The 21,326-nt window shown below is 46.8% G+C and overlaps 1 protein-coding gene across 1 annotated transcript in view; it reads right to left on the minus strand.

Annotated features, from left to right (window-relative positions):
- LOC138299187 (E3 ubiquitin-protein ligase TRIM39-like) overlaps positions 1-21,326 on the minus strand; it is a 132,199-nt gene that overhangs the window by 55,747 nt on the left and 55,126 nt on the right. The window contains exon 5 of the mRNA XM_069237284.1: positions 7,748-7,854. Coding sequence (XP_069093385.1) covers positions 7,748-7,854 — 107 coding nt within the window. The remainder of the gene's footprint in view (positions 1-7,747; positions 7,855-21,326) is intronic.

Genomic DNA, 21,326 nt, shown 5'->3' on the forward strand with positions numbered 1-21,326 from the left:
TTACCTCCCCCAAATTGGGACAGCAGGACCACAGGACAGTCTGTGTCGATGGGGTCCACCCTCTGTGTTCCAAGGAGCCTACTCGTTGCCAGAAGAGGAGTCCAAGAGAACCGATCGTTGACTTAGAAGGTCCCTGCTTCAGCAGGGGAGTGACTCCTTCACCCCACAGGAGATTTTTTCAGTCCTTCTGGTGCAGGGTAAAGACAGGGAGTCCTCAGAGCGTGCACTCTGTGGAAACTTTTGCTGTTGCTGGCTGGAGCTGACGTTGCAGAGAAAAAGTTTTATGTACTGCATGCGTGTAATGGCGTCCCCGCACTCACAAAGTCCTGGGAAATGGCCCTGAATTATGTGGGGGCACCTTTGCTAGTGCAAGGGTGACCTCACACTTAGTAACTTTGCACCTAACCTTCAGCAAATGAAGGTTAGACATATAGGTGACTTATAAGTTACTTAAGTGCAGTGAAAATGGCTGTGAAACAATGTGTGTACTATTTCACGCAGGCTGCAGTGGCAGTCTTGTGAAAGGGTTTGTCTGAGCTCCTTATGCGTGGTAAAAGAAATGCTGCAGTCCAAAAGGATCTCCTGGAACCCCAATTCCCTGGGTACCTAGGTACCATATACTACGGACTTATAAGGGGGGTCCAGTGTGCCGAATGAAATTGGTAAATGAGGTCACTAGCTTAAAGTGACAAATTCAAAAGCAGGGAGAGCATAAGCACAGAGGTTCTGATTAGCAGAGCCTCAGTGACACAGTTAAGCACTATACAGACACACACATTAGGCCATAAACTATGAGTACTGGGTTCCTGACCAGCAGGATCCCAGTGAGACAGGCAAAAACATACTTACATACAGGTAAAATTGGGGGTAACATGCCAAGAAAGATGGTACTTTCCTACAGAAATTCCTTAACATGTTAAGCTAAAAGGAAAACAGGAAATTTGAGGGAGCAGTCACATGTGGTGTCAGTAATTAAAGCCTCTAAAAGACAGAATCAATTAAAGATTCAGTCAAGTAAGTGAGAATGGATTTTTTCAAGAGTCTAACTCTTTGAGCAGGAGCAAAAGTAACTGCCTAGTTTCAAGAGAGTGTTATGTAATGTCATGTTATCAGGATTTGTAAAGCACAACTTATCACCGAGGGGTATCCATGTGCTAAAGCAGTAGTGAGTATCGTCTGTTGTATCTTAGTTGAAGAGCCAGGTCTTTATCTTCTTGCTTATTTCTAGAAGCGAGGAGACGGTCCTTTAGTGTAAAGAGGGGCGTTCTATGTTTTTGAGTGAAAGCTAATCATCCTGTTCTGCTTTTGCAGATGCAGGGTGTGTGCAATATGGCATTCACAATGGTTGACTGCCCAACAGAGATAGATCTAAGGAGGTCAATAGCCTCCTCACTCAGGCCAGCGGGGCTCGCAGGGCCTGTGGTGCCTGGGGCGAAGGAGATGCCCACCCTCCTGAGTGAGTGGGCACGGGCAACTCGATGAGGGGCTGCTGGGAGGGCAGTGTTGGGAAGGGGGGTGGCAGCTGTACCTGTAGCTGGGGTGGTCACTGAAGTGTCCGCCACCACCAGGGAGCTTCCATTGGAGGAGGTATCTGTGTCCGAACTGTCCCCTCCAGTCTCCTGTGGTGCTCCCCTCGCCCTCCGTCCCACTGGTGCCCTCACCGTCTGTGGACTCTGCCTCCTGGGTCCTGTGGGATACAGCTCCCTCCGTCTCTGGTGCCTCTGCTCCTCCACCAGATGATGCTAATGCACATAAGGACAGGAAGACAAAACAAAAAGGGGGGGGAGAGACAAAGGATACACTGGGTCAATGGCTGCGCCAACACCACAGTTGACGTACATACCACCCTCACACACAGAGAACAGGCCTACGCACTATGCAATGCACTACCAGTAACAATGCTACCCACCAGGGCATGTGGAGGGACACATACTGCCAACTGCAGCATACCTGGGACCCACAAAGCCATGCCCAGTAGTGGATGCCTACAAGCTAGGCAGAAGGAATATCACATCGGAACCCTGTCCAACATGGGACCTACTCTGCAATGTCAGGCCTGGCCTAGGGGCACCCACAGACACACATCCACCACCCGGATACCACCCCACCAGGCATAAGATGTAATAATGGGCACTGTACTCACCCCCTTGTGGCTGCTGTGATGTCCTCAAGCGCCCCTTCCAGTTCCAGATAGGCCACTGCCAGTAACAGGGCCATCTGGGGGGTCAGGGTGCGACAGGCACCCCTTCTTCGTTGGGAGGCCATCCCCAGCTGGGCCTCCACGGTCTTCCGTGCCCAGCGTCTCAGGTCCTCCCACCGTTTCTGACAGCGGGTGCTCCACCTGCCATAGACCCCCAGGGTCAGCACGTCCTTGGCGATGGCACGCCATATACAATTCTTTTGATGGGCGCTGACCTGTAGAGAAATACACACAGGGAAAGGCATTAGTCAGACTATCCTGCCTGTTAAGCTTATGGCCCACCATACCCCTTCACATCACCATTTGCACACACAGGGTCCAGCACACAAGCTGGCCGCCGCCCTGGGAACATCCACCAACACCCCCCTACACGAGGCCTTCACACACATCACTCCATGCATTCATGCCCCATGCATCGTGCTCACAGTGTACTCACCTGTTGGTCTAGAAGCCCATACAGCAGTCCGTACTGGGGTAGGACCCCATCCACCAGTCTCTCCAACTCCGCTGAGGTGAAGGCACTGGCCCTTTCCCCAGTCACACACGCCATGGTAGGTTCCAGACACAGGTCACGGCAGCACATGCAGTGTAGGTCCTCTTGTGTCGAAGGTCAGGTAGCAAGTGAGTGCACAGATAAAAAATGGCGACGACATCCGCGGTGGTGCATACCGTCACCGCCGGTGTACATCACCATTGGCCACTGTACCCCATAGGGGCCAATATTATCCAATGAGGCATTGCACGGCGGTTCCCAACCGCCTCCCGCTAGGCGCACAACATCAGCGGAACTACCTTACTTCCACCTGTCCCTCCACACAGAACAGGCGGATGCCATTTCAGCAGGGGGGGGGGCAGGCCCTGGATTATAATTGTGTCACAGTTCACAACTGGACATACAGGAGAAATGCCACTTATACATTTCAAATTAACATCATGCATTGTACTGTTGTGGCTACAATGTTCAGTTTTTGATCGGCTCCTCACTCTTTTGCCCCATAGATTGCTACCGCTGCGGCTGAATAGGAGATGGAGACATACCCCTGTGTACAGACCCCTGGTGGACTTGGCAACAATGGAGGACAGGCACATTATCTTCACCTACAGACTTGACAGGGCCACAATCACGGAGCTGTGTGCCCACCTGGAGCCTAACCTGATATCTGCTGTCCATCACCCCACTGGGATCCCCCTCTTGGGCAAGTTCTATCAGTGCTCCATTTCCTGGCAACTGGCAAGTAACAGTAGGCTTGGCAGCAGGAATGTCACAGCCAATGTTCTCAGTAGTGCTGACCAGAGTGTTGTCTGCCCTGAATAAACACATGTGTAGCTACATTGTATTCCCCTAGGTGGAGGATTTGGCCACAGTGAAAGCTGACGTCTATGCAATGGGACATATCCCCAACATAATTGGGGCAATTGATGGAACATATATTGAATTTACCCCCCCCCCCCTGGCAAAATAAACAGGTATTCAGAAATCAAAAGAGTTTTCATTCCATGAATGTACACATGGTGTGCCTGGCAGACCAGTACATCTCCTGTGTCAGTGCTAAGTATCCTGAGTCTGTGCATGATGCCTTTATCATGAGGAATAGCAGCATCCCAAATGTGATGGCCCAACTACAGAGGCTCAGGGTTTGGCTAATAGGTGAGCCCTGGTTACCACCCAGTGGATGTTGGTGTAGGGGTATGGTGTAGGCCATATGGAATGGTGTGTGGTTAAATGTTGCCCCTTCAAATTTGCAGGTGAGTCAGGTTACCCTAACCTATCATGGCTACTGACCTCTGTGAGGAATCCTAAGACAAGGGCAAAAGAACGTTACAATGAGGCACATGGGCATACAAGAATGATAACAGAACGTACCTTTGGCCTCCTGGAGGCCAGGTTTCGGTGCCTCCATCTAACAGGTGCTACTCACCCAAGAAGGTCTGCCAGATAAACGTGGCATGCTGTATGTTGCACAACCTTGTCTTGAGACGCCATGTGCCTTTTCTGCAGGAGGAGGAGGCTGGAGATGGCCGAGTGGCAGCAGTGGACCCTGTGGACAGTGAGGATGAGGATGCAGAGGATGATGAAGAGTACAGAACTGCAGTGATCGGACAATACTTTCAATGACACACAGGTAAGACAGTGTTACTTCATCTTTCATTGACATTTTCTTGTTTATCTTTGTCGCAGGCATGCTGTTATTTCCCACTTCTATGCCCTCTCACTGTACCCTTTGGTAACTTATTTTGCAGATCTTGGTGCCCCACTAGTGTGATCACTGCAGCCAACTACAGGTCTTTCCAATGTGAACATTACTGTACATTTGAATTGCAATGTTTGAACCTGGTTAAACAAATACATACTTAAATCATTTGACATACTCCATACTTGTATTTTTTTCAAAGGGTGTTTATTTAAGTGCTAAGAAGTAGAGGGGCAAGTGCATTGGGCTGGGGGTGATGATGAAGGAAAGTCCAGGGTATAGTTCCATTCTATTGGTAGCACAGGTGCATTGTCCAAAGGGACATAGGAAAGGGAGCAATGGCAGTTCAAGGTGGACAGGGTAACAGTGGGACACAAGGGTGACAATCAGGAGAGTCTAATTTCCTGGCGGGGTTCTTGGCAATAGTCTCTGGCTTCTGCTTGGATCGCAGGGAACGTCTGCGGGGTGGTTCACCTTCTGCAGGGGAGGGGTGCTGGTGGCCTGTTGGTCCTGTGGCGGGGCCTCCTATCCACTAGTGGAAGCAGAGGGGGAAGGCAGTTCAGATGTCTGGCTAGTGGCTGGGGCCCGCTGTTGTGAGGCTGCCTCCCTCATAATGTTGGCGATGTCTGCCACCACCCCTGCAATGGAGACCAGGGTGGTGTGAATGGCCCGCAACTGCTCCCTAATCCCCTGGTACTGTCCCTACTGCAGCCACCTGTTCTCCTGCACGTTTGCCAGGGCTGGTCAATAGACTGGTAAGTGGTAGGGGCTCACTGCTGTGCTGTTGCTTCCCTCATGATGTTGGCCATGTCTGCCAGCACCCCTGCTATGGAGATCAAGGTGGTGTTGATGGCCTGCAAGTACTCCCTGATCCCCTGATACTGTTCCTCCTGCAGCCGCCTGTTCTCCTGCACGTTGGTCAGGAGCTGGGCCAGCGTATCCTGGGAATGTTGGTATGCTCCCAGGATCTAAGTGAATGCCTCCTGGAGAGCCGGTTCCCTGGGCCTGTCCTCCCCCTGGCGCACATCGGTCATCCCAGTTTCCCTGTTTTGATGTGCCTCTGTCCCCTGAACATGCGCCCTCTGCCACTGATCCCAGGTCCCTGATTGTCTTGGGGGCGAGGCGTGCCCTGGGGTCCCTGTAGTGGTGGACACACTGCTGATTGACATGTCCTGGGGACAGAGGTATGGGTACGCTGGGTGGGTGCTATGGTGGTGCCTCCTGAAGGGGGAGGCTCTGTGATACTGTGTGACCGTAGCTGGGTTACCAACTGTCCAGAGGTCCCTGATGGGCCTGGTTGGTCATCCAGATCCAGGCGACCAGAGTCGCTGTCATCACTGTGGGCCTCTTCTGTGGGGGGGCTGGATAGTGCTGGCACCTCTTCTCTGCTGAGTTTTGCCTGGAGTACCTGTGGGCATATGAATGCAGTATTATTGTTTCTGTGTGTGACATATTGTGCATCGGTGGGTTGCCCTCTTTGATTGTATTTGCCCTGGCAGCTTTTACTTGTGTGAGTTGGTACATGGTGGGATAGCTGATTCTCTCTAGTGTGCATGCTTTAGTGATAGGTGTGCATGCAGGGCTGTGAGTGATGTCCATGCATTGGTGGTGCATGCAGGGCTTGGCATTGGTATGAGTGATATGTGATGGTAGAGTGTGTGGTAGGTGGTGGAGTGATGGGAATGAGGGTGAGGGTGAGGGTATGTGTTAGCATGTAGGTAGGGGGGTGATAGCAGTTAAGAGTTGACTTACCAGAGTCCAGTCCTCCTGCTACTCCTGCCAGGCCCTCAGGATGCATGATTGCCAAGACTTTATCCTCCCATGTTGTTAGTTGTAGGGGAGGAGGTGGGGGTCCACCGCAATCCTCTGTACAGCGAGTTGGTGTCTTGCTGCAATGGAACGTACCTTCCACAGTAGGTCGTTCCACCTCTTCCTAATGTAATCCCTGGTTCTTGGGTGCTGTTCCATGGCGTTGACCCTGTCCACGATCCTCCGCCATAGCTCCATCTTCCTAGCAATGGATATCTGCTGCACCTGTGCTCAAATAGCTGTGGCTCTACCCGGATGATTTCCTCTACCATGACCCTTAGCTCCTCCTCTGAGAATCAGGGGTGTCTTTGTAGTGCCATGGATGTTGTGTGAGTAGTGTGGGTGAGGGTGTGTAAGGTGATGTGTTGGGGTGTGTGATATAAGGTGCGTGGGTGGTGTAAAGGGGATTATGTGTCTCTGGTCTTGTCTGTGGTCGTGGTGCCTGTCTCGTGCCAATGGTTTGTAGTCGTAAAGGGTTATGGTTACTGTGGGTGTGTATTTTATAGTGGTGTGGGTGTGGTGTGTGTATGGGTGTCAGGAGTGTGTAGTTTGAATTGTCCAATGTGGTGGTGTTTTGTATGTGTGTGTGTATTGTGAGGGCGACGGTGTGTACCGCCAATGGTTTACCGCCACTGAATGTCCGCCGTGGTAATTTGTGGGTCATAATGTGGTGGGCGTTGTTCTGTTGGTGTAATGGTGTGGGTTTTGACCACCAGTTTACCACTGACCTTTGGTGTGGCTGAATAGTGACGGATTGGTGTGTGTGTGTCATAATATGGGGAGCGGATGTCCGCCACAGCAGTGGTAGGTTGGCGGAAGTCAACGTAGCTGTAAGTGGGATTTACCACCAATGTCATAATGAGGGCCTAAGTGTTATTTTTCTTTTAATTGTGCCCATTGTTTTTCCTGTCTCTGTAGTACACTCTTACTTGGACAGTGTCACATTTCATTCTCACTTTCAATTCAAAGCGCACACAACATTCCCACTTTTATGGCTGGGCCTAGCATCTGTGGCAGGAATGGATGAAAACTGTGACCATATGAAGTCAATATGGTCTTAGCACGGTCCACAGTTTGTTCTGTTCTTGTCTCAGGTAACAGGCTCAGGGTGGGGTACCATTTTTATCAGGAGGTGTTTGTAAATGCTGGGTGGTAGGAATTTTGCTGTTTCAGATAAGCCATAGGGTCACGCTTCCACCAGCTCAACAATTCACAGAGAACTGTCACTGGTCATGTTCCTACATTACACTATAAGTAGCACACTTTCCTGATGCTTCCTTTCCCTCCACTGGCAGCACAATTCAAAGTGTGATATTACACCACTTTATTCCCTTTAACTTTCCATAGATTCCAAAATCACACACCTTATACTACCCTCCTACCCAACAACAGGGTAATTTATAGGCCATAGCAGCCACTTATTAGAACATTAAACTATGAGTGTATTCTTCATAGTGTGTAAAGGTGCCCTCACCCTGCACTCAACCCTCCAGCACAAACAATTCTTCCTTATATGGGTTTCATTAGTAATCAAATATGTATTTACCTTTTAATTCCAGAAGCTTATCCTGCAAGGAGGCACGTTTTCTGCTCTGCAGAGTCTGCTGCACAGAAGCATTTTCCTGGAGTTTCTCGGCTTTCATATGATCACACCTGCAGATTATAAAACAATATTGTACATGACATCTGTGCTCACAGCATGTTTTTCTTGCTCACTCTCACTGCACTCTTATTTACTCTAGGATGTAGGAGACTCTCCACAGGCTCTCAATGCACAGATGTCAGCAGAAGGTGAGAAATTATATCTCATATTTAACAACCTAACGTAGAAAGTTGCACTGACACGTATTTTAAAAGTGCTCATGTTTTCATTTGTGGGGGTCACAATTGTGTCTTCCGGATTTAACAATGTGCTAATATGATTTAAATAATGCCAAAGTGTATATATCTAAAGTGATGCATTAACAGAGTTTTACAATTTATAATGAAATGCTTATTCTTTTTTATGGTATAATTGTTAATGCTGAAATTACAAGCTTGCATATTATGTGCGTTTATTAACAATTATTTTAATGTGGTTTATATTTCTTGTGTTAGAATATATAGGTCTGAGGGCTCATATTTGCAGTCAGGTAAAGTGATAGATCATTGTTCTTTCTAACGTGAATTTTAACTCTAGGTTCCGTGCCTATGAGTAGCAATAGGTTCTTTGTTTGATTTTACATAGGCTTTTAGTTTAGTGACATTGGTATGCAGCATTTAGGCCTGTGAACTGAATGTGAATTAATTTTTTCAATTGGCATTCAGAGTCACATGGAACTGAGACGAGCATATTGCAAACCCTGAGACGAAATTGGAATGTAACGATATTTTGATTGGACAATGCCTTTTTTTGCTTGATATGGTGCCACTGGAACAATGAATCAGAGGATAATTTGCATTTTGAATAGACATGGACTTCATAGGTTTTAGTCAGTCTTTTCCTGGCTCTTGAGATCCCTAGACTTTGTGCAGTCTCTCTGCACCTTTCCTGATGATGCTTTGGACTGGATTTGCTGCTGATCTATTTGCTTTGCTGATGAAGAATCCTTGAATGTGGTCCCTTGGAGAGGTATATCTCTCGGCTGATTGTAATTTCCCTTGACATGTCCCCTTTTGTCTAGATTAGAAGCTAACATGCTGACACTCACACTCTTTTTATTTTTCTACTTAGTATTCTGCAGCCCTGGAGATTTTGTTTTCCTATTTTCCTATTTATTTTTGTCTCATTTTGTATTTTGCCCGTTGTGTTATCCAGTCCCCACAAATGCATCACCTCATTTGGTTAGCTGTAGGGACGAATCATGTCCAGCCCTGAATTGGTATTCTCTGCTTCAATGAGCTTCACAACTGCTAATGCAGTCTGACCTAAGATATATTTCTGTGTCTCAGATAATTTTCTTAATGATATGTATTATTCTTCTGCTTAATTGTATTGATGCTAATTCAATTAAACTTTTTTGCCACTTTGGGCAGCCAATGGTGTCCATATAAAAAAAAAGCCAGGCTGCTTTCAGTTAAGCATGTTGGGGAATCATTGCACTTAAAGTGCGCATTTCCCTCCCAAGTTGTCTGTAGACTGTGGTGTGTTTTAGTAGGCCAAAATCCTGTTAAACTCTACAGTGTTTCCTGAGCCTACAAAAACCACCAGTGCAAGCAAGATTATCATTACCGCTGGCACGGGTTCTATCCAATAGTCTCTCTAGATGGGAACTTGTGCAGCAGGAATTGGTGCATTTTAGTTGGCTTGAATTGGAACACATATACATATTTTTCCAGCAAATATTGCTATTTTTTATTTGGGAAGCACAGTTATGAACAATCCTTTCTGTCCTTCGTTGCTTTAAAACTGGAACTGAAAGAACTAAGCCCAGTGCTAAAGCCTCTTATCAGGGATATAACTTGAGGGCTCTCCGCTGGCTTCTCTTATCTATTCCCCATGCATGTGATGTGCTAGCCTTACTGTGCACCCTCACTGTACGTGTACAGTACGCAGCCTGTATCACCCGGCAGCATCTCTCAGACTAGCACACAGGCAAAGGTTGAAAACAGTAGTGCTGAGTTATTAAGGAGTAACACAGCACTGATAAATTCCTCCAATTCTCCCGGCAGAAATATAAATGCCACCCACCCCTAAGGATAGGAGGGCAGCAGGCGACATTTTTCCAAGGCAGGCACACCACCATTTGCAGTGCGAAAGCTGCTGCTCAAGTAGAAAATCTACTCGAGCAGCAGCAACCCCAGCTCAAAAAACAGCACCTTCTTGCGTGCCGCATGGTACAGTTCATGCTGATTTTATATTCTGGAACAAGTGCGTAGCACTCAAAATCAGCAAAAGCAGCACAACGTGTGGATTTCCACCCTCTCACAGACCTACTCGGGATTTTGCTGAGTTTTCATGTAACTCCGTAGAATTCCACAGAATTAAGCTACGTGAGTTCTGCCCACCCGTACAGTTTTTATCCACAATTTGTGTAGCTTCCTAAAAATATGCAATATTAGTTAATGATTACATTGCTGGCAGAGCCTATGTGGGCCTTTTTTTTTACTCTGCCATACCAGCAAGCTTTTAGCCTCCCCACACATAGGGAACACTTAACAGTGCTTCACTAAGCTCCTGAAGAGAAAAGGGTGCGTCAGAACACTCTGCATCAATAAACCAGCTGCCACGCTGTGTCAGGGATGGGCCTCCCAAGCCAACTAAACCAAGGAGGGAGCCCACACCTCTGGAGCCAACACAGGAGTGGCTCCGTTGGAAAGTTTGCTGGGAAAGGCCCATGCATTGATGCAGTGATGTGAGCAGATGTGGCAAGTGAGTCCTGATTGATGCCATTTTCAAATATCCTAGCAGGCTATGCAGGAATGTTGGAACAGGTATGGAGAGGTGCTGTGGCACCCCAGGATAGACCAAATGTGCCTTACTGCAGGACTGTAGGAAAGTACCATCTTGCCTGGCATGTTACCCCCATTTTTTACTTGTGTGTCAGTTTGTTTTTGCCTGTCTCACTGGGATCCTGCTAGCCAGGACCCCAGTGCTCGTAGTTGTGGCCTGAATGTGTTCCCTGTGTGGTGCCTAACTGTGTCACTGATGCTCTGCTAACCAGAACCTCAATGCTTATACTCTCTCTGCCTTTAAAATTGTCACTGCAGGCTAGTGACCATTTTTACCAATTCTGATTGGCACACTGGAACACCCTTATAATCCCCTAGCATATGGTTCCTAGGTACCCAGGGTATTGGGGTTCCAGGAGATCCCTATGGGCTGCACCATTTCTTTTGCCACCCATAGGGAGCTCAGACAATTCTTACACAGGACTGTCACTGCAGCCTGAGTGAAATAACATCCACGTTATTTCACAGCCATTTTCACTGCACTTAAGTAACTTTTAAGTCACCTATATGTCTAACCCTCACTTGGTGAAGGTTAGGTGCAAAGTTACTAAGTGTGAGGGCACCCTGGCACTAGCCAAGGTGCCCCCACATAGTTCAGGGCAATTTCCCCAGTCTTTGTGAGTGCGGAGACACCAATACACGTGTGCACTACACATAGGTCAATACCTATATGTAGCTTCACAATGGTAACTCCGAATATGGCCATGTAACATGTCTAAGATCATGGGATTGTCCCCCCATGCCAAATATGGTATTGGGGTGCCACTCCCATGCATCCCTGGGGCTCCAGCATGGACCCCGGGTACTGCCAAACCAGCTCTCTGGGGTTTTCACTGCAGCTACCGCTTCTGGGCAGCCCAGTCCCAGGAAGACAGAACAAAGGATTTCCCTTTGGAAATAGGTGTTAAGGGGTTGAGAGGAGTAGCCTCTCCTGGCCTCTGGAAATGCTTTGAAGGGCACAGATGGTGCCCTCCTTGCATAAACCAGTCTACACCGGTTCGGGGATCCCCCAGACCCTGCTCTGGCGCAAAACTGGACAAAGGAAAGGGGAGTAACCACTTCCCTGTCCATCACCACCCCAGGAGGGGTGCCCAGAGCTCCTCCAGTGTGTCCCAGACCTCTGCCATCTTGAATGCAGAGGTGTGAGGGCACAATGGAGGCCTCTGAGTGGCCAGTGCCAGCAGGTGACGTCAGAGACCCCTCCTGATAGGTGCTTACCTGACTAGGTGGCCAATCCTCCTCTGAGGGCTATTTAGGGTCTCTCCTGTGGGCTTCTCTTCAGATAACGAATGCAAAAGTTCGCCAGAGTTCCTCTGCATCTCCCTCTTTGACTTCTGCCAAGGATCGACCGCTGACTGCTCCAGGACGCCTGCAAAACTGCAACAAAGTAGCAAGAAGACTACCAGCGACATTGTAGCGCCTAATCCTGCCGGCTTTCTTGACTGTTTCCTGGTGGTGCATGCTCTGGGTGCTGTCTGCCTTCACCCTGCACTGGAAGCCAAGAAGAAATCTCCAGTGGGTCGACGGAATCTTCCCCCTGCTAACGCAGGCACCAAACTTCTGCATCACCGGTCCTCTAGGTCCCCTCTCATCGTGACGAGCATGGTCCCTGGAACACAGGAGCTGGATCCAAGTGACCCCAACAGTCCAGTGGTCCATCTGTCCAAATTTGGTGTAGGTAAGTCCTTGCCTCCCCACGCCAGGCAGTAATCCTGTGTACTGCGTGAACTGCAGCTGCTAGGGCTTCTGTGCACTTTTGCAAGGAATCCTTCGGGACCCTCTTTTGTAGTGTTGAGACGACCGCCGTGCTCAGGTTTCTTGAACCCGTGTTCAAGTACTTTTGCGGGTGCTGCCTTCTTGTGCGTGGGCTCTCTGTGTTGCTGAGGGCCCCCTCTGTCTCCTCCCCCAAGTGGCGACATCCTGGTCCTTCCTGGGCCCGGGCAGCACCCTTTTTCTTCAACCATGACCTTTGCAGCTAGCAAGGCTTGTTTGTGGTCTTTCTCCAAAGAAACAACTCTGCGTCCTTCAGCACTCCCGGAGGTCTTCTCCTTCGTATCTCACAGGAGTGACTGAACCATTCTCAACGAGCTCAGATCCGGTCTTAGTTCCCCTTTGTTCTCCTTCCAGCCCTGAGACTTTTCTTGCTGTTTTTGGTACTCTCAACAACTCTTCTTCTTCATAATAATGTTGAGACGACCACCATGCTCAGTTTTCTTGAACCCGTGTTCAAGTACTTCTGCAGGTGATGCCTGCTTCTGCATGGGCTCTCTGTGTTGCTGAGCACCCCCTTTATCTCCTCCTCCAAGGGGCGACTTCCTGGTCCTTCCTGGGACCGGGCAGCACCCATTCTCTTCAACCGTGACTTTTGCGGCTAGCAAGGCTTTTTTTGTGTTCTTTCTGTGTGGAAATAACTCTGCATCCTCCAGCACGCTGTGGGACATCTTCTGTGCAAAGGAGAAATTCCTTGCATCTTCCTTTGTTGCAGAATCTTAAGCTTCTTCCATCCGGAGGCAGCAATTTTGCACCTTCATCAGGGGTTTAGTGGGCTCTTGCCCCCCCTGGACACTTTCGTGACTCTTGGACTTCGTCCCCTTCCTTTGCAGGTCCTCAGGTCCAGGAATCCGTCTTCAGTGCTTTGCAGTCAGTTGTGGTCTTTGCAGAATCTCTTATCACGACTTTAGTGTGTTTCTGGGGAAGTAGGGTCACTTTACTCCTACTTTTCAGGGTCTTGGGGTGGGGTATCGTGGACACCCTTAGTGTTTTCTTACACTCCCAGCAACCCTTTACACACTACACTAGGCCTGGGGTCCCTAAGTGGTTCGCATTCCTCTTTCTTACTACATGGTTTTTGTTGCCCCTAGGCCTATTGCATCCTTTTGTATTCTACAGTGTTTGCACTACTTTTCTAACTGTTTACTTACCTGATTTTGGTTTGTGTGTATATTTTGTGTATTTTACTTACCTCTTAAGGGAGTATATCCTCTGAGATATTTTTGGCACATTGTCACTAAAATAAAGTACCTTTATTTTTAGTAACTCTGATTATTGTGATTCTTATGATACAGTGCTATATGATATAAGTGGTATAGTAGGAGCTTTGCAGGTCTCCTAGTTCAGCCTAAGCTGCTCTGCTATAGCTACCTCTATCAGCCTAAGCTGCTAGAACATTACTAATCTACTAATTAGGAATAACTGGACCTGGCACAAGGTTTAAGTACCATCAGGTACCCACTATAAGCCAGGACAGCCTCCTACAAGGACCTTTCAGCCCCCACTAAAAAGGAATTACACAGGAGGGAGAGCTCTCTTTTGGTTGTGCTTTTCTCCTGTGCACTGAGACCATATGTGGCCATGGCAGTGGCCATGAATAATTGGAAAGAAGAATCCCCTGATGCCATCTGGACAAAGGACTCTGACTTCTGTTGACCCTAGGGCCAATGGGGCCATCCCTAGGACCAAGGAAGCTGGTCCTCTTAAACCCCCTGCTGGCTAGTTGGAGGAAAGACTGCACTTCTGCGTCAAAGAGGATGGACGGGCAGAGGAAACCAAGGAGAAAAACTGGTGCAGGGAGCAAGTGAAACCAACTCCAGGCAAAGTTTGTTCCCTTTGAGGCCAGAAGGCCTAAAGTGCTCCAGGTGGCTAGGGTTTGCCACAGGGAGCAAAATGAGACAAATATCCTGCTAAATGGCCCAATGGGGCCCGAGATATCCGCCTAAGAATGATTTTGACCTTTGACCCACAGAACAATCATGGAGCTCTACTACCCGGCCAATTTAAACACCCATGGTGGGCCAGGGTCCAGGGAACACCTCAAGGAAGATTTCTGATTTTTCATATTGGGAGGGAGAGTGAATGGGCACCCCCTCCCTGTGTCCAGTGGACCTGTGAACCCCACCCCCAGGCGGGTTTCATTACTGGGGACCCAGGACCCCACACTAGGCCCGATTGACGGCAATGGCAGGGATGCACCGTCAAGCTTTCCCTGAGAATGCAGGAGGGGCTCAGTATCCCTCCCCTGGGCCCCAGGAAGAAGAGAATGTAGGGGGAGTGGCGCCATGCTCCCCCAGTAGTGGCTGGCCCACCCCACTCCCCTTCCTTGAGCCTGGGGGAGGACAAGGGGCCACCACACCGCCCTGTCTGCAGATGGGAGCACAGCAGTATAAAGGAAAGCTGCGCGGGTGGGGAAGGCCAGGTGTAGGCTCCCAGGGCTTTTCCCAACTTAAGCAGAGTGTGGGGTGCCACGGTGGAACTGGGCAACCCAGTTAAAAAAACAAAAAGGGCTGACCGGCATGATGTGGTGCAGTAGAAATCAAAGGAAAGGGAAGGCAGCGGCTTTCCCTGAAGCAGACGGGGAGCAGCTCATCAATTATTCATTGCTTCCGAAGGGGCGTCCCATTATGCTCTGCATGGATGTACAGTTCAGCACATTTTTCCCCTTGTGGTAGTCCTAAGACTGTGGGGTCACCACCAACGATGCCCATAGTTACAGGGAAACTACAGGAGGCCAGTATCTTCCCCCTGGAGGATCCAAGACGCGTTTTTTAAATGTAGTGCCTTAAGTCTGCAGGGTCTATTGAAAACTGACTACCCTAGGCTTTGTAATCATTTTTAAACACTCCCTAGGCTAGGGATGTGCTCTTCAGCTGGGAGTGGTGCGCTTTCTAGGGGCCAAGTTTATGCTGCTGTTATTGTGGCCTGATAGTAGTGAAGGAAATGTACAGGTTCAATGTTCTCTAGGGGTGAAGTGTATGGTTATACCTGTGTGATCAAAATGTGATGCCATCTAGGGAATATTTTCACCCTTGCATTTTCAATGGTGTAAGTATTTATAAAGCAATCAAGCCCATTTGAAGTTAATTTTGGTAAATGCTTTATTGGTTGAAATAATGATGATGGCAGTACTAGCGCAGGTGTCTTAATAAAAATATCAATGGATGTTTATGTGTTCAGAATAATGGATTTGCCTAGAAATTGTAATAATGTAGAAATAATATTGCATGTATTTGAAAATGTGATTACGATGAGTGGCTGCCAATATTAACAAAGTGTATTAATTAGTGAGTTTTAACATGAAATAATAAGCATATGTTTGACTACTGTAGTAATGCGTCATAATGAGGGCTATGTATTAAGTACGTGTTTTATTAATTATAGACCTTAACCTAGCGAGTGTCTTGGCCTAGTTTGCCAGGCCTCGTGTAAAAGCTGTATTTCTTAGGGTTTATTAAAATTGCTGACTGAGTGAATTAAACTGTGAAAATGTCTATTGTATTGTTAAATGTGCTCATAGCTGGAGCTTTCTCATGAGAACTAATTGCTAGAAGAAGTTGTTCCTACTAATGTAACATTTTATGTGTAATGCATGTGAGACTGACTTTCTCAGGACGAGAACAATGAAAACACTGACTGGAGTATAAGATGCAGCAATATTGTTACCTGACAAGCTGGATGATGAGGACATTGAAGGGCAACCAATCAACAATGTGTGAAGGGAGTAATAGTAGAATTCATAGATTTGGAACCTAAATGTAAGTGGATAAAATGTGAACATGTGATTAACTGACCAATAGGGAATTAGGTAAGAGTTTAAGTGATTTTAACTTAATGACACTGCACGGTGAGAAGTCATTCATTCCACCCCCCCCCCCCTTCTTTTCGGACATGCTGCCTATGCATTTTGCTAATGCCGCTTTTGCCTATCTTCTTGCTGACTGAAAGGTCGTTATTTTCTTATGCGTCTTGACAAGAGACGTGCTTAACTTTAATGCTTAAAGACTTTGCATACTGAACTTTGCTGATTAATTCTGATGCCTTGCTGATCCACTGATGTCCTGAGGACGAAGACTGATTCTGCTTCCCTGATCCACCCGAGGCTATGTATACACTGAAATGCGATTATTATGCATAGTTGCTTTTCTTTCCAGGTACCAACAGCGCTGTTTTGATAGAGCCCTAGTTAGATGTTTTCCTACCTTTGTGTTACTAAATTGTTTTGCATGAAGCCCAACATGCTGATGCTAATTTGATGTTAGTTAAGGATTCTCACTAATGGCTTATGAATAACAGGGACTAATGCTTGGTGAATTCCTCTGCTAAACTTCATGTATTTGACTTTGGACACAACTGACTTTGCTATTGATTTGCACCATAAAATGAGTTGTAGTTCGAGCTTTGGTTAGATTGAGTTTTCCGCTGCTTTAGACAATCAATGTTGTTTCTGTATGTGTTTAATTTGATTATGAGATTAATTTACATGACCATAATAAACAAAATGTCAGGGCACTCATGAATCAGAAGCTCAATCTTTTGTAAATGTTTTTTAGTCCAATCTTAGTATTTAGTGCCAGTATCAACACAATGAATTTCGCTGTCGGACCGGGATTCGTGAATGAAACAGAACTCAATTTATTCTTGAGATAGAAAGTTCATCACAGCAACAATAGCCGTCCTTGAAACCAATATCCATGTAGCAACAACAGCCAACAGCCAACACGTGTTTCGTCCTATGAGATAATAACCTCAAAGACTTCATCAGGGCTTTGCCAAAGCAATTATAAAGCTAGTGAGTCCAATTCTTCAACCAATTTGAGTATCTGATTGTGTCCAAAAATTACATAGCAAGTAATATTGAGAAAAAGTTTTACTTGCTACACCGACACAACGAAACGCTGCACGATTATTTGAACGCGGGTTTCTCATTACTGATATCTCATGCTTGATAGGTTACTTACACATTATGTCTCAATATTACTTGCTATGTAATTTTTGTGATACTGTACTGAATTAGATTGTATTGCACAGCTTATGCAAATCGCAGGTGAATTGTGAAGTTTGTGAGGGGTTTAGGAAGTTTGCATACTCCAAATTAAGTTGTAGAAGGAGTGTGCCTACTCTGCAGTATAAGAGTAGGGAAGTCGTTAAACTTCATATGTGTGTGGCACTTTGTGCTCAAAAATTGTCCACGTGGTTGTTGGTGTACGGACCCTGCGTGGTCTAAGAGTCCAGAGTATATTACAAAGTGTATAACACACTTGGTTTTATGTTGTAATTTGTCTGGTTTATTAGGTTGATTGGGCGTGAGTTAAAGTGAGTGAAAGAAAAGTTTGACTGAGATTTGGGGAGTTCTATGTGCACCAGGACAGACCCATTGATCAGTTAAGAGTAAAATTTGCAGGTCGAATTTTGCTTGAGAATCTGGGAGACCGAGAAAGAAGGAGTAGCTGTAAGTGCGGGAAGATCCATCAGTGAAAAATATGTAAGGTTTCTGAAGCGATTGTGTTACCTTTCCTGTAGTAAACCAGCAGATTTGTTTGTTTTGGTTTTTGGTTTTTGATAAGTGCTCGCAATATATTGCATTAGTTTGTGTGAATCTGAGTTTAGGAGGGCAAGCCGCAAGACTTTGTCAGCCGCAGAACGTGCGAGTGTGACATCATTGGAGCCGCGCTGGGATAGGTCAGTTAGTAAGAAGGGTCGTGCACGGATTGGCAGCCGTCCATGAGAGGCAATTGGTTGTGATTGTAGGTGAAAGGAATCTTGGGATTAAAAGTCACTTCCTGAATTGATTTTGAATAACAAAAAGGTCGAAAAGATGACATTTTTCAAAGCCTTAAAAAGTGTCCTAAGGGGAGATACGTATATTACAGCGGGTGAAGGTGAGGCTACACCGCCAGAAGGTACACCAGCTTATATTGTGATGGAAGAGGGTGTCGCACCATGTCTGTGGTTAAAGCAATGGTGCAAATTGACAGAGAAAGATGAGAACTTAGCATTTCCTAGAATTTGAGGGTTTTGGAGTGTTTACGGATGTTGCTGTATTAATCAAAGCCACTTCCGAGACCAGCACGGTTTGAGGCATTAGCGATTTGGCAGCTAGTAGCGAGACAGCACCAGCAACAAAAATTTGAGAGGAGGATGAGAAAAGTAGAGAAGACTCTAGCGGAGGCTAGATGGGACACTGTTCAGAGAGTTTGGAGGATGGAGACTGCACGGAATAAAGTTGTTTCCGGCAATTAAGTAGGACAATGAAAAGGAAGGAAAGAAAGCTACTAGGAAGTCTAATAGAAGGCAGTCTGAGAGTAGGAGGGCTAGAAAGTCTTGAACAGTGGGATAAGAATCAGACGATGATGAGTTTATTACACTGTTATTGAGAGATCGCCCACCACCATATACAGTACATGAGAGTGGTTCGAGTACCGGTGCAGAACCGACAGCCCCAACACAGGTTAATGGGACAACGAGTTTGATGCAGGATAATGCTAGCCTGACACCAAATGCGATGCAGAGTGGTCTTAATGTGCCTACTCCTCTCATAGTGCAAAATCAGGTGTTAGACTAGGATGAAATGAAAGCGTTCACTCAAGTTAGAGAGAGTCTATGCAAGACTCAAGCGTTAGGTATGCCTGATTGCACGAAACCTTTCACATTATTTTGCCATGAACGTGATGAATGTTCTTTGCCTGTCTTGACAAAGGTCCATGTGGGTGTAAAACGCCCAGTAGCATATTTTTCAGCTACTATGGACCCAGTTGCAGCAGCCTTACCAGGCTGTTTGCACACAGGTGCAGCAGTTGGTCAAAGCCTTACTCAGTGTGAAGGCATTGTTATGGGACATCCCCTGACTGTAATGATCCCTCACTCTATTGAGATTTTACTGAAAAGGACGAAAATGCAATATTTGACTGATGCGAGGTTGACCAGATAAGAAACGAGCATTCTAGGTTCACCAAATGTATCATTGAAAAGATGCACAGTGCTGAACCCGGCAAATTTACTTCCATGGTTCTTGTCTAAGAGACAATGCAGGAGTACTGAGAGCAGGATATGCTGTGTGCACAATTACCGGTATCCTAGAAGCGACTCGGTTTCAAGGAGTGTATTCTGCTCAAGTCGCGGAACTGGTAGCGCTTACTAGAGCGTGCCATGTTTCTGCTCAAATGAGAGTGACAATCTATACGAATACCAAGTATGGGTTTTGAATAGTCCAAGATTTTGGCCAGTTGTGGCCACAGAGAGGTTTCATGACCTCTTCCGGTTCACTAGTGAGGAATGGTGAGAGAATTAAAGAATTGTTACAAGCGATCCACATGCCTGAAGAAATTGCTGTGGTGAAATGTGGTGCACATCTGAAGTCTCAGGACTTTGTGTCCATGGGAAATGGATATGCAGATCAAGTTGCTCGGTTTTGCAAGGTATATCATTCAAAAACAAGTGGAAACTGTTATCTGAGGAAGATGAACAATGTACAAGCTATGCATTGAAAGTACTTGACACTTTGTAGGAATTGAATAAATGTTACAAAACAGAGCTGACAGGGAGGAAAAATGTTAATGGAGCAAAATGAAATGTGTGCAAAGACATCATGAACTGTGGGTTTCCGAAGAGGGTAAATTGGTTTTGCCAGACAGTATGTTGTCTCAGATGGCGAGGTACTATTATCGGCAAGCACATATTGGGAGGGATGTGATGATTTGACTGTTCAAACATGATCGGTTAAACCCGAAGTTTAGACAAGTTGCTGATCAGTCTGCCATCGATGTATCATTTGCCAACAGCTAAATGCAGGGAAAGGGACAGTGGTTAATTTGAGCCACAATGGAAGAGCGGGAGGTCCATTCAGCAGAATGCAGATGGATTTTATTGATATGCCTTTTTGTGGAGGTTTGAGATACGTGTTGGTGATTGTTTGCATCTTTAGTCACTGGATTGAAGCTTACCCTACACGTAGAAATGATAGTCTCACAGTAGAAAATGATTGCTTAGGGAACTGATTCTCTTTAGAATCAAATAGGTGAAGTCACTTCAACAATGAAGTAATTAAATTACTGTGTGCAGCATTGAACATTGAGCAGAAGTTGCATTGTAGTTACCGCCCTGAAGCATCAGAACTAGTGGAACAGATGAATGGTACCTTGAAGTCAAGAGTTGCAAAGATGTGTGCGTCCACTAATTTGAAATGGCCTGACCCATTGCCTTTGGTGTTGATGTCAATAAGAAAAACACCCGACAGGAAGACAGAATTGTCGCTGCATAACATCCTCATGGGCAGAGCAATGAGGTTGCCAGCGGTGCCTGCAAATGCACTTGTCAACATTACAGATGATATGGTGTTGGATGATGTGGTTCGGTCTTTCTCTCAGCAGGTGGAAGCCACCACACTGCCACCGATCCATGACCCAGGGCACAATCTGAGATCGGGAGACTGGGTTGTGGTCCAGAAACTCGTAAGGAAAACGTGTTTGGAGCCTCGTTGGAAGGCTCTGCTTTAGGTAGTTCTGACAACTACCACAGCTGTAAAGTGTGCTGGAATTCCGAATTGGATTCATGTGAGTCACATGAAGAAAGTGGCATGTCCACTGGATTATGAAGAAGAAGAGTAGTTGAGAGTACCAAAAACAGCTAGAAAAGTCTCAGGGCTGGAAGGAGAACAAAGGGGAACTAAGACCGGATCTGAGCTCGTTGAGAACGGTTCAGTCACTCCTGTGAGAGACGAAGGAGAAGACCTCCGGGAGTGCTGAAGGACGCAGAGTTGTTTCTTTGGAGGAAGACCACAAACAAGCCTTGCTAGCTGCAAAGGTCATGGTTGAAGAAAAAGGGTGCTGCCCGGGCCCAGGAAGGACCAGGATGTCGCCACTTGGTGGAGGAAACAGAGGGGGCCCTCAGCAACACAGAGAGCCCACGCACAAGAAGGCAGCACC

Source organism: Pleurodeles waltl, chromosome 6 (genome assembly GCF_031143425.1).
Source record: "Pleurodeles waltl isolate 20211129_DDA chromosome 6, aPleWal1.hap1.20221129, whole genome shotgun sequence".
Taxonomy (NCBI): domain Eukaryota; kingdom Metazoa; phylum Chordata; class Amphibia; order Caudata; family Salamandridae; genus Pleurodeles; species Pleurodeles waltl.